The 16686-nt window shown below is 45.8% G+C and overlaps 1 protein-coding gene across 1 annotated transcript; it reads right to left on the bottom strand.

Annotated features, from left to right (window-relative positions):
- Window positions 1-2180: 2180 nt before the first annotated feature.
- Window positions 2181-5966, bottom strand: LOC140427183 (protocadherin gamma-C5-like). Its single transcript, XM_072512769.1, has one exon. The coding sequence runs from the start codon at window positions 5797-5799 to the stop codon at window positions 3403-3405; it is 2397 nt and encodes a 798-aa protein (XP_072368870.1). The 5' UTR covers window positions 5800-5966; the 3' UTR covers window positions 2181-3402.
- Window positions 5967-16686: the final 10720 nt, after the last annotated feature.

Raw genomic sequence — 16686 nt, 5'->3', positions numbered from 1 at the left:
AGTAGATGGAAGGAGCACAATTACATACCTTTAGAAATATATGGAAAAAATAAAATCTTGCCAAAGGCCTTGAGGGAGGTTGATTTTCTGCAGTATAAGAATTGGCAAGTCATGTTGCAGCTGTATAGAACCTTAGTTAGGCCACACTTGCATTATAGTGTTCAATTCTGGTCGCCACACTGCCAGAAGGATGTGGAGGCTTTAGAGAGGGTGCAGAAGAGATTTACCAGGATGTTGCCGAGTATGGAGGGGATTAGCTATGAGGAGTGGTTGAATAAACTCAGTTTGTTCTCACTGGAACGGCGGAGGTTGAGGGGCGACCTGATAGAGGTTTACAAAATTATGAGGGGCATAGACAGAGTGGATAGTCAGAGGCTTTTCCCTAGGGTAGAGGGGTCAATTACTAGCGGGCAAGGTGCGAGGGGCAAGGTTTAGAGCAGATGTACGAGGCAAGTTTTTTACACAGAGGGTGGTGGGTGCCTGGAAGTTGCTGCCGGAGGAGGTGGTGGAAGCAGGGACGATAGTGACATTTAAGGGGCATCTTGACAAATACATGAATAGGATGGGACTACAGGGATATAGACCCAGGAAGTGTAGAAGATTGTAGTTTAATCGGGCAACATGGTCGGCACGGGCTTGGAGGGCCGAAGGGCCTGTTCCTGTGCTGTACTTTTCTTTGTTCTTTGTTCTTTTATCCTGTATTTAAAAAGTGTGTTCAGTTTTGGGGACTTTGCTGTTTGTGGTTTACATAAATGTTGCAGACATGAATCTAGGAAGATTGATCAGTAAGTTCATAGATGATACAAAGATTGGTGGGGTGGCAAATATGAGTAAGATACATTTAATTTAGGGGAGAATTCAGATGGGTTGATCAGTGGCAAATAGTATTCAATCCAGTTAAGTGTGAGATGATGCAGTTGGGCTAGGTAACAAGGCAAGCGATGCACGATAAAAGGCAGGACCCGGGAAGCATGGAGAATCAGAGGGACCTTGATGTGCATGTACATTGGTTACTTAAGGTAGCAGGGCACCATCTCTCAAGCCACGAAGTCATTCTGTCTATCCTGTCATTCCTACTCTGACTAGCACGTGCCACTGGCAGCAATCCTGAGATTACTACCTTTGAGCTCCTACTTTTTAGTTTATTTCCTAACTCCCTAAATTCAGCATGTAGGACCTCATCCCGTTTTTTACCTGCATCACTGTTGCCAATATGCACCACGACAGCTGCCTTTTCACCTTCCCCCTTTAGAATGTCCTGCAGCCGCTCTGAGGTATCCAGAACCCTTGCACCCGGCAAACAACATACCTTCCTGGAGTCTTGTTTGCTTCACAGAAACCCCCGTACAATCCAATCCCCTATAACTATAGGTCCACCACACTTTTTCCTGGCCTCCTGCGCAGCAGAGCCATGAACGTGGCTATAGCCGCCTTCCCCTGGTGAGTCATCTCCCACAACTGTATCCAAAGCAATATACCTGTTTTAGAGGGAGATGACCACAGACCCCTGCGATGCTTCCCTACTCTTCCTCCGTCTGGTGGTGACCATTTCCTATCTCCCTCGTAACTCTTTATCTGCGGTGTGACTAACTCGCTAAATGTACTATCCACGAATCCCTCAGTATCGTGGATGCACCAAAGTAAGTCCATCCGCAGCTCCAGAGACGTCAAGCAGTCTAATAGGAGCTGCGGCTGGACACACTCCTTGTAAGTGAAGGAGCCAGATAACACCACTACAAAGATAATAAAAAGATGAATGTTCCAACATCTGTCAAGGACAAGTAGAGCTCAGTTCCAAGTTATGAATCGTGCGTTCTGACCAGTGGATTGTAAACATTTTCATAATCTCTGAACCATAGATATTCTGCTTAGTCCAATTAGCCTGGTTTTGGTCCAACTCATTATGCTGGGCAGAAAATCGCGGGCTGGACAACAAAACCTTATACCCTCTGCTATGTTCTGACAAAAATACCTCAGAATTTTTTTAAAATCATCTTTTGGAGGGGGTAATTCTGTTTCTCTTTGCTGAGGGCCAGTCGTAGACGCCGAAACTCAAGAAACTCGACACCATCCAGGACAAAGCAGCCCGCTAGATTGCTCCCCCTCACACAAACATTTATACCCTCCACCACCGAAGAACAGTGGCAGCCGTGCAAGATGCACTGCAGTAACTCACCAAGGTTCCTGAGACAGCACCTTCCAAACCCATGACCACTACCATCTAGAAGGACAAGAGCAGAAGATGCCTGGGAACACCGCGACCAGGAGGTTGCCCTCAAAGTCACTCACGACACTGTCTTGGAAATATATCGCCGTTCCTTCGCTGTCACTGTGCCAAAATCTTGGAACTCCCTCTCTAACAGCATTGTGGGTGTACCTACACCTGAATAATAATAGTAATACGCAGAAGGACTGCAGTGTTTCAAGAATGCAACTCACCACCAACTTCTGAAGGGCAACTCGGGAGGGGCAATAACTGCTGGCCAAACCAGCGGAGCCCACATCCCGGAAATGATTTCTTTTTAAAATTAGGATCAGGATAATGTCCGTTCTAAACCAAAGGACATCCCAGCAGTACTTATGAAAAGGTATGCAGATTAAATTTGAAAACTGAAGGCGGGAGGAGACTGATATGTACCCCCTGGGCCAGAAGCAATTTTTCTGTGTTGTACATTCGATGTAAATTATGTAATTCTATAAGTGCAGACAACATTAGCGTACTTCTAGAAATGGAGTGAATCATGCAGATCAAGCAGTATTTTTCGGCGCTTACTTCTTCTATCAGCTATTACATTCCTGTCTGCAGGGTCCTAAAATGTATCATACTTTATCACACTAATATGCTGCACTTTAAAAGTAGTTTTGCGCCAATTTCCAAATTGCCGCGTCATTGTGAAATACCTTCAGTCGAGCATCTGTGTGGAAGTCAGCAAAAGAATCCATTGAGCAAGGTATGAAATGTAAAGCTCGCCCATTACCCTTTTCGATGTTATGAGGAGATAAGGTCCGCCCAGTCGCTTATGCTGGGAATTCAAATTGTAAACCGTGAAGGGAAATTATCCGAATACATTCAGGTATCAATGCCTCGTGATCAATTTTGGAGCGGACATTAACATCAATCCTGATTGTGTAGTTCGTGGAATGACTCGCCTGTCGGGTTCCCTTCCCAGTTAATAGACGACAGTATCGGACACGTCGCTATAGTATCATGGAGTCTTTTATTTTAGACAATATCTTTTGATGAAAAACACTTGACAGTTGCAGGACAAGAACGATCCTTTCATTCTATGATAGAGATCCTCATGGTAGGGAAATAGTTTCAGTAATTCAACCGGCAGGGACGGAGTTAACAGAGGTGGCCATTAATTTCACCTAGCTTCAATGTTGTGAAACCTTTACAATTTAACATTGATCCTGAGATACGGGCGGTGTGTAGGGCTTCAAAAACAGAAAATCGCTCTTAGCTGATTCAGGAGACAGACATACTGAATAATGATGCGCGTCCGGGATGCGAATAATTTCTCCAGCCATAGAATAATTTAAAGATTCTTTCACTGTGGGTCTCAGATTAAAGGAATTTTTAGAATCGTCCAGTCCAGAGCAACAACTTGGGGAGTTGTAGTCTTCAGGAGTATTTCTGTCCTGTTTACACTTGATGCCAATCAGCAAAACGATGGTTACAAGAAATATAAAGGAAGTTGAACCTAAAATGACAATTAAATAAAGATTTCTATCAGAAACATATTCAGGATTTGTCACTGAGTTGCTGCGTTCGGAGAAGATTTCCGTAACATTGCCCAAGATTGAAAAGTGGATTGTAGCCGTGCTGGAGAGACACGGCTGTCCATTATCCTTCACCAAGATCACAAGGTTCTGGGTGGTAGAATCCTGCTCCAGAATTCCTCGGGCTGTTCTGATTTCTCCAGAGTGAAGCCCCACGATGAACAAACTGGGATCAGTGGCTTCCAGCACCTGATATAGGAGGCGTGCGTTCTGACCGGAATCAGCATCAGTTGCGATTATCTTGGTGACCAAGTACCCCTGGCCAGCTGACTGAGGCACAACCTCCACACCTGCTGATCCGCTCTGTGCTGTAGGTGACACAATTACTGGAGCGTTGTCATTCTGATCCAGGATGATCACATCCAATGTTGCGCTGCTGCTCAGAGGGGGAACGCCAGAGTCTCGGGCTTGGACTTGAATCTGAAAGTTTTTAACTCGCTCGTAGTCAAAAGAGCGCAGCCCGTAAATGGTCCCATTCATCGAATTAAGATTGAGATAATTTGACAATGGTAAATCTTGAATCAGGTTGTCTATGAAAGAGTACGTGATGTAGGAATTCTGATCCTGGTCAGGATCGAAAGCAGTCACTGCGAAAATAGAAGCGCCGGGAGCGTTGTTCTCCATCACATACAGTGTGTCCATGGGTCGAGCAAACCTTGGGGCGTTATCGTTAATGTCAGACACCGATATCTGAATGGTTTTATTTGTTGATAGTGGAGGAGACCCCGAGTCTCTGGCTAAAATAGCTATGTTGTACAGAGGGGTGGTTTCACGGTCCAACATATCACTAGTTATCACTTTGTAATGACCACTCGAAGATGTTTGAAGTTTAAACGGAACGTTCTCCTGGATCTCGCAGTGTACCTTCCCATTTTTCCCAGAATCTCGGTCGATTACATTGACTAGAGCTGCCACAGTCCCGGGAGTAGCATCCTCTGGTACCCTGCTAGACACTATGGTCACTTTTATCCCAGGAGCGTTATCATTGACATCTATTACGTTAATAAACACTTTAGAATGTCCTGCAATTGCCGGTGAACCATTGTCTACAGCTTGAACATCAAGTGAATAACTGCTTGCTCCTTCATAATCAATTATACCCTGAACACGAATCTCTCCTGTTCGAGGATCCAAACTAAACAGTTCCGGCATTTTTTGTGAAACACGGTTACTGAAACAGTAAGTTACCTCCGCGTTAGAACCCTCGTCTGGATCAGTGGCATGGATTGAAACCACCAAGGTACCTCTGGGTGAGTTTTCTATCAGGCTGACCTTGTAGGCCTTGCTATCGAACGCAGGCGCATTGTCGTTGCTGTCCAGCACAGTGATGAGAATCCGAGCGGTCCCAGATCTGGGAGGACTTCCTCCGTCAGTGGCCGTCAGCATCAGCTGAAAGGATGACTGCCGTTCGCGATCCAACGGTTTCTCCAATAACAACTCGACAAGTTTAGTACCGTCCTCTGCAGTCTCGACTTTTAGACCGAAGTGTTCATTGGCGCTGATCTTGTAAACGGTGACTGCATTTGTCCCCATGTCTGGATCGAGAGCGCTCTCTAGCGGAAAGCTGGAAACTGGCGCCATGGTTTCGGCCATTTGTAAGAGAATGACACTCTCCGGGAAACTGGGCGAATTATCATTGATATCAAGAATCTCCACTTCACCGCGGTACATCTCTGGAGAATTTTCAAACACGATTTGGAAGGAAAGAACACATGTAGTGATTGGTCCACAAAGCTTGTCTCTGTCTATTCTCTCATTGGCAAGTAACAAGCCATTTTCCAAATTTACTTCCAAATAGCGTTTTGTATAGTCAGCGACCAGCCGACCTTTCCGACCTGACAATGTTGCAATGTTCATCCCCAAATCTTCAGCAATATTACCAATTACAGCACCTTGCTCCATTTCCTCTGGAACCGAATAACGAATCTGCGCAGAAAGTACATCCCCTGCACAAATTAATACAACAAAAACCATCACCATGAATTTCCAGGCGTTGTTGCTTTGTGAATCCGCCATTGTTGCCGGATTGGAAAGCTCACAAAAGCACAAATGTCGGTTTGCTGCCGATTGCTCTGACCACTTTGGTGCTGTTAATCAGCCTTCCAGTATCTTGAACTGTCGAATTTACCAAGTATTTCGCTCTAGCCTTCGTTAAGTCTTCGCACAATCTGAGCGCAGCCAACCTATTCCGATTTTCTGTCATTCTGCTCTCCTTCTTTGATGGGGGTGGAGCAATGGATCTCTCGCCCATTTCTGAGTCTTATTGGTGGACAGCGACACAACGCGTTTTTGTCAATAATGACACCAGAAATTCTTAAAGCTGAGCTGTTCCTCGGACGAGAGTAATCGTGATGAACCTTTTAATGGTGTGCATCTATAATATCCACACTATTTTTCAGGCTTATGCCCAATCTATTTGGTAGAATTTTTCTAAAAAGTAGTTGTCCATACTTTGAAATGTGAGTTGGATTGAACGTTTGACGTTTCCTCCCCACGAGATCATAAGACAACCCCATATATTAAAATAATCTCCATTTAATATTTTCCTTCTGAGTACCAACAATAACAATCTCTTTCTATTACAGCACTTAATTATTTCCTATGTGGGTTCACCTTTTCCTCAACTACAGGTGCCACAACCCGAACTGCTGATTTATTCTGCATAGTGGTATTTTTTTAACTCCATTCTTTGCTCACATAATAAGCGTTTATACTCTGCGCCTAGTATGTATGATGTGGAATTGCCGGCGTTGGACTGGGGCGAGCACAGTAAGAAGTCTGACAACACCAGGTTAAAATCCAATAGATTTGTTGCAAATCACTAGCTTTCGGAGCCCTGCTCCTTCCTGAGGTGAATGAAGAGGTAGGTTCCAGAAACATATATATAGACAAAGTCAAAGATGCATGACGATACTTTGAATGCGAGCATTTGCAGGTAATTAAGTCTTTACAGATCCAGAGAGAGGGGTAATCCCAGGTTAAAGAGGTGTGAATTGTCTCAATCCAGGGCAGTTGGTAGGCTTTCGCAAGCGCAGGCCACATGGGGGGGGGGGGGGGTGAATGTGATGCAACATGATTCCAAGGTTCCGGTTGAGGCCGTACCCATGTGTGTGGAACTTGACTAGAGGTTTCTGATCGATGATTCAGCGCTGTTGCACATGCTGAAGGCTGCCTTGGAGAATGCTTACCCAAAGATTAGAGGCTGAATGTCCTTGACTGCTGAAGTGTTCCCCGACTGGAAGGGAACATTGGAATGGTGGTACCCATGTCGAAGATCTAGCACGTCTTGCAGCAATTGCCATGGCAGTGTTGTGTGGTGTCGTGCTCGCTTTTCTGAAGGCTGGGTAGTTTCCTGCAAACAATGGTTTGTTTGAGGTTGAGCGGTTGTTTGAAGGCAAGTAGTGGGGGTGTGGGGATGACCTTGACAAGATGTTTGTCTTCATCGATGATGTGTTGAAGGCTGCGAAGAAGATGTCGTAGTTTCTTTAATGTGTTTAGGGTGGAAGCTGGAGAAGTGGAGCATCGTGAGGTTATCCGTGGCTTGTGATAAAGCAAAGTGCTGAGATGACTGTCCTTGATGGAGATGAGTGTGTCCAAGAATGCAACCGATTTTGGAGAGTAGTCCATGGTGAGTCTGATGGTGTGATGAAACTTATTGATGTCATCGTGTAGTCGTTTCGATGATTCTTCACCGTGGGTGCAAAGGAAAAATGACATTTATATGAACGGGATATGGCGCTCGACTCATCAATCAACAGTTCCAACACGCCACATCAAAAAGCTGTACCGACGTCCTCAGAAGACGACAGAGTACCCTTCGTTATCCAGTACTTCCCCAGAGCAGAGAAACTATGACATCTTCTTCGCAGCCTTCAACATGTCATCGATGAAGATGAACATCTTTCCAAGGTCATCCCCACACCACCACTACTTGCCTTCAAACAATCACACAACCTCAAAACAAATGATTGTTTGCAGCAAACTCCCCAGCCTTCAGAACAGCAACCACAACACCACACAACCCTGCCATGGCAATCTCTTTAAGACGTGCTAGATCATCGACATAGGTACCACCATTACACATGGGAACACCACCCACCAGGTACATGGTACATACTCGTGTGACTCGGCCAATGTTATCTACCTCATATGCTGGAGGAATGGATGTCCCGAAGCATGGTACATTGGCCAGACCATGCAGATGCTGCGATAACGGATGAAGGGACATCACACGACAATCGCCAGGCAGGAATGTTCCCTTCCAGTCAGGGAACACTTCAGCAGTCAATGGCATTCAGCCTCTGATCTTCGGGTGAGTGTTCTCCAAGGCAGCCTTCAGGACGCGCGACAACGCCGAATCGCCGAGCAGAAATTTATAGCCAAGTTCTGCACACATCAATACGACCTCAACTGGGACCTTGAATTCATGTTGCATTACATTCACCCCTCACCATCTGGACTGGGCTTGGGAAATCCTACCAGCTGTTCTGGTTTGAGACAATTCACACCTCTTTAACCTGGGATTATCCCTCTGGATCTGTAAAGGCTTAATTACCTGCAAATGCACGCATTCAAAGTATCGTCTTGCATCTTTGATTTTGTCCATATATATGTTTCTGGAACCTACATCATCATTCACCTGAGGAAGGAGCAGTGCTCCGAAAGCTAGTGATTTCAAACAAATCTGTTGGACTTTAACTGGTGTTGTAAGACTTCTTAGTATGTTTGTAAGCCAGTATTTGGAGAATCCCTTTGATTTTTGGAGACCAATAATTTCGTTTCCGCTCTATATATTTGGTCGCAACAGTCATGTGGGAAGTCTCAATTTGACTGTGGAGGGCAGCACTTAAATACCTTAAGTGGTATTTGTCGCACCATTTGTGTTTGATACCACACAGAATGCAATTCTAATGCGGCGCCGAATTTCTTTTCGAAAGTGCACAGCACACCGCATGAAATGTTACCTTCCTTCACAACACATCCATAATATTTCAGGATGCATTGCCAATGGGACTTCGCATTCTGTGCTGTGAAATATTTAGTGGAATTATGCACAAGAACATTCGTGCGTTCATACATAGTGTTCTCGCCTGATTAAAATAATTTCCACAGGAACCAGAAACCAGGAACGCAGTATCGCAAGCGATATTATTAGGGCGGCACAGCGATGCCGTGGTTAGCACTGCTGCCTCAAGGCGCCGAGGACCTGGATTCGATCCCGGCACCGGGTCACTGCATGTGGAGTTTGCACATTCTCCCCATGTCTGCGTCGTTCTCACTCCCGCAAACCAAAGATGGGATGGTCGGTGGATTGACCACATTAAAAATACCGCTTCATTGGATAAATGTTTTTTTTTAACTTTATTGTCAGGGGAACTTATACTGTTCGTTTGCCATCATACTCTCAGTTAAGTGTCCCAGCAAAAGCAACGATAAAATAATAAGGTGTAAATAAGACCATAAGACCATGAGACATAGGAGCGGAAGTAAGGCCATTCGGCCCATCGAGTCCACTCCACCATTCAATCATGGCTGATTTCAGCTCCATTTATCCGCTCTCTCTCCATAGCCCTTAATTCCACGAGAAATCAAGAATTTATCAACTTCTGTCTTAAAGACACTCAACGTCCCGGCCTCCACCGCCCTCTGTGGCAATGAATTCCACAGACCCACCACTCTCTGCCTGAAGAAATTTCTCCTCATCTCTGTTCTAAAGTGACTCCCTTTTATTCTAAGGCTGTGCCCCCGGGTCCTAGTCTCCCCTGCTAATGGAAACAACTTCCCGACATCCACCCGATCTAAGCCATTCATTATCTTGTAAGTTTCTATTAGATCTCCCCTCAACCTCCTAAACTCCAAGAATATAATCCCAGGATCCTCAGACGTTCATCGTATGTTAGGCCTATATAAAAAACTGGTTAGGCCACAGCTAGAATGGTGTGTGCCATTCTGGAATCCCCATTATAGGAGGGATGTAATAGCACTGGAAAGGGTGCAGAGGAGATTTACCAGGATGTTGCCTGTGCTGGGGAGTTTCAGCTATGAAGAGAGATTGGACAGGCTTGGGTCATTTTTCTGGAGCAGAGGAGATTGAGGGAAAGAGGATTGAGGTGCATGAAATTATGAGGGGCATTGATGGAATAGATAGGAATGACCAAGGAGCATGGATTTAAGATAAGGGCCAGGAGGTTCAGAGGGCTTGTGAGGAAAACACAGCCTGAAAGACTGGCGGAGGCAGGGGCCTTCATAACATTTAACAAGTATTTACATGTGTATTTGCGACGCCAAGAGACACAGAGCTATAGGCCAAGTGTTGGAAAATGGGGTTAGAATAATTTAGGTGATTGTTTTTAACCGGCATTGACGCGATGGGCCAAATGGCCTTTTCTGTGCTGCAAACCTCTATGAGTCTAAAACTCTATGCTTGGATAAGTTCAGGGAATTACATACAGTCGTGCTAACATTGTGGTAGTAAAACTAAATGAATATTTACGAAAGATACAATAGACAGGCAGCTAGAAACAAAAGGTATAAATGGAGCACCAAGCTTGACCATCCTTGCTTTCTTAATTGAAGGAATAACATCAATGATTGGACAGTGTAATTGTAACTAAGGCCCCCAACTTTCTCAGAGTGGCCATCTCTGGCGGATGGCCACTCTGGTGGACTTACCCACAATGGAATTCCAAAGCTCCGTCTCGTCCAACCTTCCTCACTCAGGCTGGGTGAAACAGGGGCAGCAAAGCGCACCTCCGGGCGCACCGGCGAGGAGGGATACAGGGAAGAAAGAAAGTTTTTTGCTGCACTATCTGACCTAAAATAGTTGTTCAAAGGGGCAATTTGAACGGAGAACTTAGGTTTCAAAGGTCGGTGGTCCAGACAATCAGCGAGGGAAGACCGGGAGGGAGGGGTTGAGTCCGGGAGGGAGATGAGCGAGCTGGAGGGATGGCGGGGCGGGGCGTGAACGACAAGGAGGGGGAAGGCATTTAGGTAGATCGAGATCGGAATAGAATAGGGGGCAGAGCGGGGTTGCCCTGTGGGGGTGGGGCGGGGGGGGCGGGGCGGGGCGGGCCAGAATGTGTGTGAGGGGCGTGGGGTGGTCAAGTCGGTACAGGTGAGTGGGCGGGGGCTTGTCAGGCGTGGGTGGCGGGGTCGGGTCGAACCATGGTGAGGGGGTGGGGTTGTCGGACCGTGGGGGTGGATCGGCCGGAGTGCCGGGGGGGGGGGGGGGGGGGGGTCGGGTTAGGTCGAGACGGTGAGGGATGGTGGGTTGTTGGGTTGTGGATGGTGGCCCTGTGGGGGCCCCACTGGGGTGCGTGAGCCGAATGTGTGCGGGGTGACCCGTGGAAAGCTCGGTCTGGGTTTTAAATAGTTACTCTGGAGTCACAACTAATATCTTTCCTTCCAAGTCTTTCAGAGTAATTGTCTCGCTAAAACTTTCAGAACCATCCAAAGTTAGACATTTAAATCATTTCTGTCGAGTAGTTCACAGCCCAGCGCAATTGTCCAGAGGAAGTTAACGCTTCTGGACAATTGCCCTGTAAACCTTTGTGTGGGAACTTCAGAGAGGGTCTCCCCAGCGCATTATTAGGATACTAAATGCAGTACTGAGGGCACAACAAGTTTGCAGTCAGAGTTTTGTTTCTCAACAGTGGGATATGGGCATCGCTGGCCAGACCAGCATTTATAGCCCATCTCTAATTGCCCTTGAGAAGGTGATATGAGCTTCCTTCTTGAATCACTGCAGTCCATGTATTCTGTGAACAGCCTTGGTGCTGTTAGGGAGGATGTGCGGGTTTTGACCCAGTGGCCGTGGAGGAACAATTGAATGTCGAAAAGACATGTAATGTGGAGGTGGAATTTGCAGGTGGCTGTGTTCCATCTGCTGTCTGTGTCCTTCTAGATGGTTTAATTCTTAGGATTGGAAGGTGCAGTTGAAGGAGTCTTGGTGAGGTGATGAATGTAGCAATTTCAGATATATTGGATTGGATGTATTTGGTGCCGTGACGGTTAAAAGCCTGAATTAGTATGTGACTGCTCCAGTCATGTTTTTCAAAGAAGTGCTGGAATGAAAGACAGCTATGTTTTTGGCTGGCCAGATGTGCAATTAAAGCATCGTAAAAGTTTAGGTTTCTGTTTGAACTTAAAGGATTGTCTTGTCGTAAACGCTGAGGCTATTGGGTATTTGTTTGTATTGGGGTGGCAGCTCTGTGGCCCTGTCTGGAAACGTTGGGGGCATGTAGCCCCTTCCAAATAAGGAGCTTAGATGCCGCTGTGCTGGGTAAACAAGTGTGATTCAGAAGACAGTTCTATTGTTCCTGGCATGGCATGGCCTGGAGATGCCCATTTGCTTATGTTGTTCGCATCAACCTGTGAAATTTTTTGAAGTCTGCAAAACCTTTTGCTGCAACTTTGTTTGATCTGTTCTGCAGTCTGGTTGTCCATGAAACCTGACCACTTTTTCCAGCATCCCTTGCTGGACACCGTTTTAGATGGCCACATATCCCTTCTCTTGATCCTGAACGCGAAGCACGGTGGATCACAGAATCAAGGCCAATACTTGTCCAGCATCCCCAGTGACTTGTAAGACTTGGTACTACCCAATAACCTAACGCTTTTACAAAATACAAATAACATTACATATATAGCTAATAAACGACAAAAAGATACGGGTACATTAATGAAAAAAGTAAACTTACAAATTAGAATAAATTATTACAATGAAATATAAATTCACGGAAACATCAAAAAGCTATTTCAGCAGGTACAATGGGGACAAACAGTTCAAAAATACATGAGAGGCGCAAATATTCTTAAGATGGTGTCATCAGAGAAGCCCGTGGTGCAAGCATGGGTCCCATATACTGACCATGAATGACTTTCGCTTGCCATCGGCGGAATTTGACTGTGAAAATAATCAGGATGATAGCCAAATGTGACTTGAGTCGAATGAATGGACGTACTTGTAGATTTGAAGCCCAGTTCCAAAGACCATCCCACCAGTTGGTGACTTTAATTTCAGAAATTTGCTTTTGTTTGTCCTGGGATGGCATGTCCTTCTAGTACAGCTACCATATGGTTGTTACTTGCATTTCCAGTTAATTCTTCCTCTCCGTCCTGTCCACTGTCCTAATTGGTGGAATTTAGAACCAGTTTAACCTGCTGCATCAGGAGTATACGTTTATTGTCCAAATTAGCCAAATCAAGGGAATTCATAGTCGATACTCCCGCTCCGTATGCTGTTGCTACATCTTTCACTAATCCGCTTTTAACTCAGTCCAGCCTCTCGTCCATTCCTACCTTCCTTTCTAACAGTCGGCGGGTCAGGTGAAGATAAAGTATTTTAAGTTGGGGAGAGCACCACTCTGGCAGTTGTGTTCCAGCTATGTCCACAACCACAGGTACCAATTCCTGGTGGATGTTATCACACAGGATTTTTCCTCTGTGTTTTCGGACAAATCCACTTTGTGGTCCGGGAGTGGTTTCAGGAGAAAGAGAGTGCGGTGTGTCTGGTGCTGGCTTTGGCCCTGTCCTGATCTCCTCTAGGTCAAAATTACCCTCTATCAATGTCCCAAGGCACCTCTCCAATCCTTTCTCGGGGCAATTAGCTCAACATCCAGTATTTGAAAAACCCCCACCAATCTTTTTATGGTAAGGGTCAGGTCGCATTAGACTAAGCTTCCATTTGGCTTTTTGGAAATAAGCCTCTGGTTATTACACCCAAACACAATGCTTTTATTGGGGTGTATCCATAATACACTATCGTCACATTCCCCGGCGTCAGGTGAAGCAAACCATAAATAACTTTGATATAAAAAGTTCATCTGATTTGGAGTATCCTGAGTGCTGAGTCCGGTGAATTCAATGAAAAATGGACCGATGTAGGTGTAAGGTTTCATATCGTCGTGGTTCTGGTTCCCGTGGTTTCCTGAGGAAATGAAGCACAATTTCTGTTGCTGTCGCATGTCTAATATCTGCATTTATATTGTCACTATACGTGACCGCCCCCCCCCCCCCCCCCCCCCCCACCATTTTCTTTCAATAAACCAAAGGAGACAAGGCACTTGTTGTATCTTTAACCACAACCAATCGCGGTTGAGGCTTGGAATGGTTGGAGTGCGACCTTCTTAACTGGCCGAATTTTAGGGCAGTCAGTTTTATAATGTTTCATCCCGGGAGGAAGGAGGTTTGTCTCAGGCCAAATGCAGGGAAGCAGCACACACATGCTCTTGAATGTAAAAACCTTGACTTACACCTTGACGAGCAAAAGTGTTTACATGTTGCCACCGAGAACGCCAGTGGCGGTGGCTGTGCGTGGCAGACACCATCAGAAATTCTGCTATCTGAGGATTGTGAATAGGTAGGCCAAACATCATCATCTGGCTGCCTCAATAATCAGCGTGCCACAATACATTCTGTAGTTCACTCAGGAGAGGCTCATCCGCAGAATCACTGGACTCGCCTGGTTGCCAAACCTGCGATTGGCCATGTACTCCTGAGAGGAACTGGGCTGTTCAGTGTCATCATCAGGTATACAAACAAGACGACTAGTATGCTCCCTTGGGGACTGGGGTTCTCTACCCTCATTTCTCCACACGTGACCCTGGTTAACCCTCATAGGATGCATAGTTGCCTCCTTATCGGTACGTGCAGGTGGGTGTTCGTGAACTGACTGTTTCCAAACCCTGGATAAGCCCCAAAGAATCCATGCTTCATTGTGCGTGAGGTCGGCTGGGTGGAAATTTATGCAAGCCTTTTTGCCTGCCTCGGTACTGTGGGATACTAACATCCTGCCCATTTGGAGAAATCGGAGTCATCTGATGCGGAGCGTTGTAAGCCTCTGTACATATCTCTTGAAAATGAATCCAGAGCCGACCCGCGAATGCAGTCGGATGTTCCCCTTTCCTTTGCCTACATTTGTTTAAACTGTCTAAGGGAGCCTCCTTATTGTATCCTACTGCTGTTACTATGGCCTCCTTCACTTCTCTAAAGTTCTTTCTTCCACGTTTTGCGGTGATGGTAAAGCTGACCTGACTAACAGAAGAAGGCACATTACTATGAGCTTTACTTCCTCCCTTTTGGCTAGCCCATACATTATTTTCTGTTGTCTAATGTCCTCAACGAAGCAGTGTGGGTCCGCGATAGGCTCAGAAGTGGTGATTTCATTACAGGCATCATTTAATTGGGTCACTGTTAGCGAAGTTGTGTACGTAATTGTCGGGCTTAGGCTATCCCGTATCCTCCACTCGGTGGTAACTGGCTGCATTGGTACTAGGGGTGAAACCGGTGGTGTAACGGGTACAAATTTCTCTGTGGTTCGTGGTGGCGCGGTCGGGATGGCTATTTCTGGGGGTTGCGGTGGCGGGTCCCAACCCTCGGTCTTCATGACGTACATTTTCTCCCCTTTAATAAAGCTCTGCCCAATCTGCCCTCTCCTCCCCTCCTACCTCAACTGTCCCGAATCTACAAATAAAACCATCTTGAACCGAGAGTAATGATTTTAATCTATCAATTTCGCGCTGGCAAAATGGTCAATGGTCAGCGGTCACTTGTCGCTGCTCCTGACTGGTCTGTTGGACAGCTTTTAATGCTGCCTGCAGGTTGGTTCATTTCACTTCGAAGCGGGTGACCTTCTGCTCGGCTTTATCTCTTACCACGGAAGCACGTTGGGTGTATTGGCCGGCTTTTGAACATTGTGTTTGAAAGCTGCCTAAGTGCACCAGGTTAGCCTGATTTGAACGTTTCAGATCACTAATCCCCCTGTCTTTATCTGCTGCCATTTGCCCAAATCTCACCTGATGTTTTTCTTTCAATCTTTGTATCTCCTCCTGCCTTTCCTCTTTCGATTTCTTTATCTCTTCCTGTCTTTCATCTTTTAATTTCATTACCTCCTCCTGTCTTTCTTTTATTAATTTCGTTACTTCCTCTTGCCAGTCACCTTTTAAGTTCTTTACTTCATCATGCCATTCGCTTTTTAATGTCTTTATCTTCTGCTGACTCTCCGCTCGCTGTCCGCGGACGGCCTTTTGACCTCCTCGATTCCGACTAGTTGTTCCAAGCCGCACACTACCGCTATCGCTTTCTCATACATTAGCGCTCACTTTCCCTGCGCTTTATTCAGGCCTCCCAATAGGTTTGGCCTATTGCTTCGGGACCTGTCTCTGTATTCTCACAAAATTCTGCCCATTGGGGCCATCCTTTCTTCTTTATATACTCCCTAATGTTCTCCTCCCATTTGGGACACCTTGCTACCTGCGAATCTCCGGCAGGGAGTGTGTAGGGAGTAGATTGTAATAGGGGCACGGCTTATGGGCTATTTTCCGGTCCTAATACCTCTGCGTTTGAGTGAAAACTAGCAGAGTTTATCCTATTTTCCCTGTTATGAACGCATGCAGTTAGTACAACACAAAATTTGCGATTTGTCTAATACACCTGCGGTTTCTGATTTTTAATTAGGTTTGTGGGATCTTTCGGAGCAGCAACTATTACTTCTAATGACCTCCCATCTGGGGTGCCAATGTTGTGCCTGCCTAAACCACAGTGTGGCTTAACCCATATACGGTGGACAAATTACGATAAGAATGTTTCATACAATGATTCAATATTTATTCACGACCAGACAATTGTTACTGTTAATCAATCACACGCACACACTTAACTCAAACTACAAAGCTAGTACTCAAAAGATCTTAACTTATCTTCAGTTAGCAAGGACCAGACAGATATTGGCCATTATCTGTATCCTGAATCTTGTGGACCTCAATGTTCAATCCCTGGTCTGGTCTGTTCCTGGGTCTCATCTTCCTTTAGTTGGTTGGGTGATGGTCTCCCTCGTCGGCCGTTGGAAGTCACCATTATTGGTTGCTGAGAGAGATCCTCAAGTTGTGCAGCACCTTTCAAATC

This window comes from Scyliorhinus torazame, chromosome 7 (genome assembly GCF_047496885.1).
Source record: "Scyliorhinus torazame isolate Kashiwa2021f chromosome 7, sScyTor2.1, whole genome shotgun sequence".
Lineage (NCBI taxonomy): Eukaryota > Metazoa > Chordata > Chondrichthyes > Carcharhiniformes > Scyliorhinidae > Scyliorhinus > Scyliorhinus torazame.
Note: the sequence above shows the minus strand (reverse complement) of the source record. Positions and strands in the feature narration are given on the sequence as shown.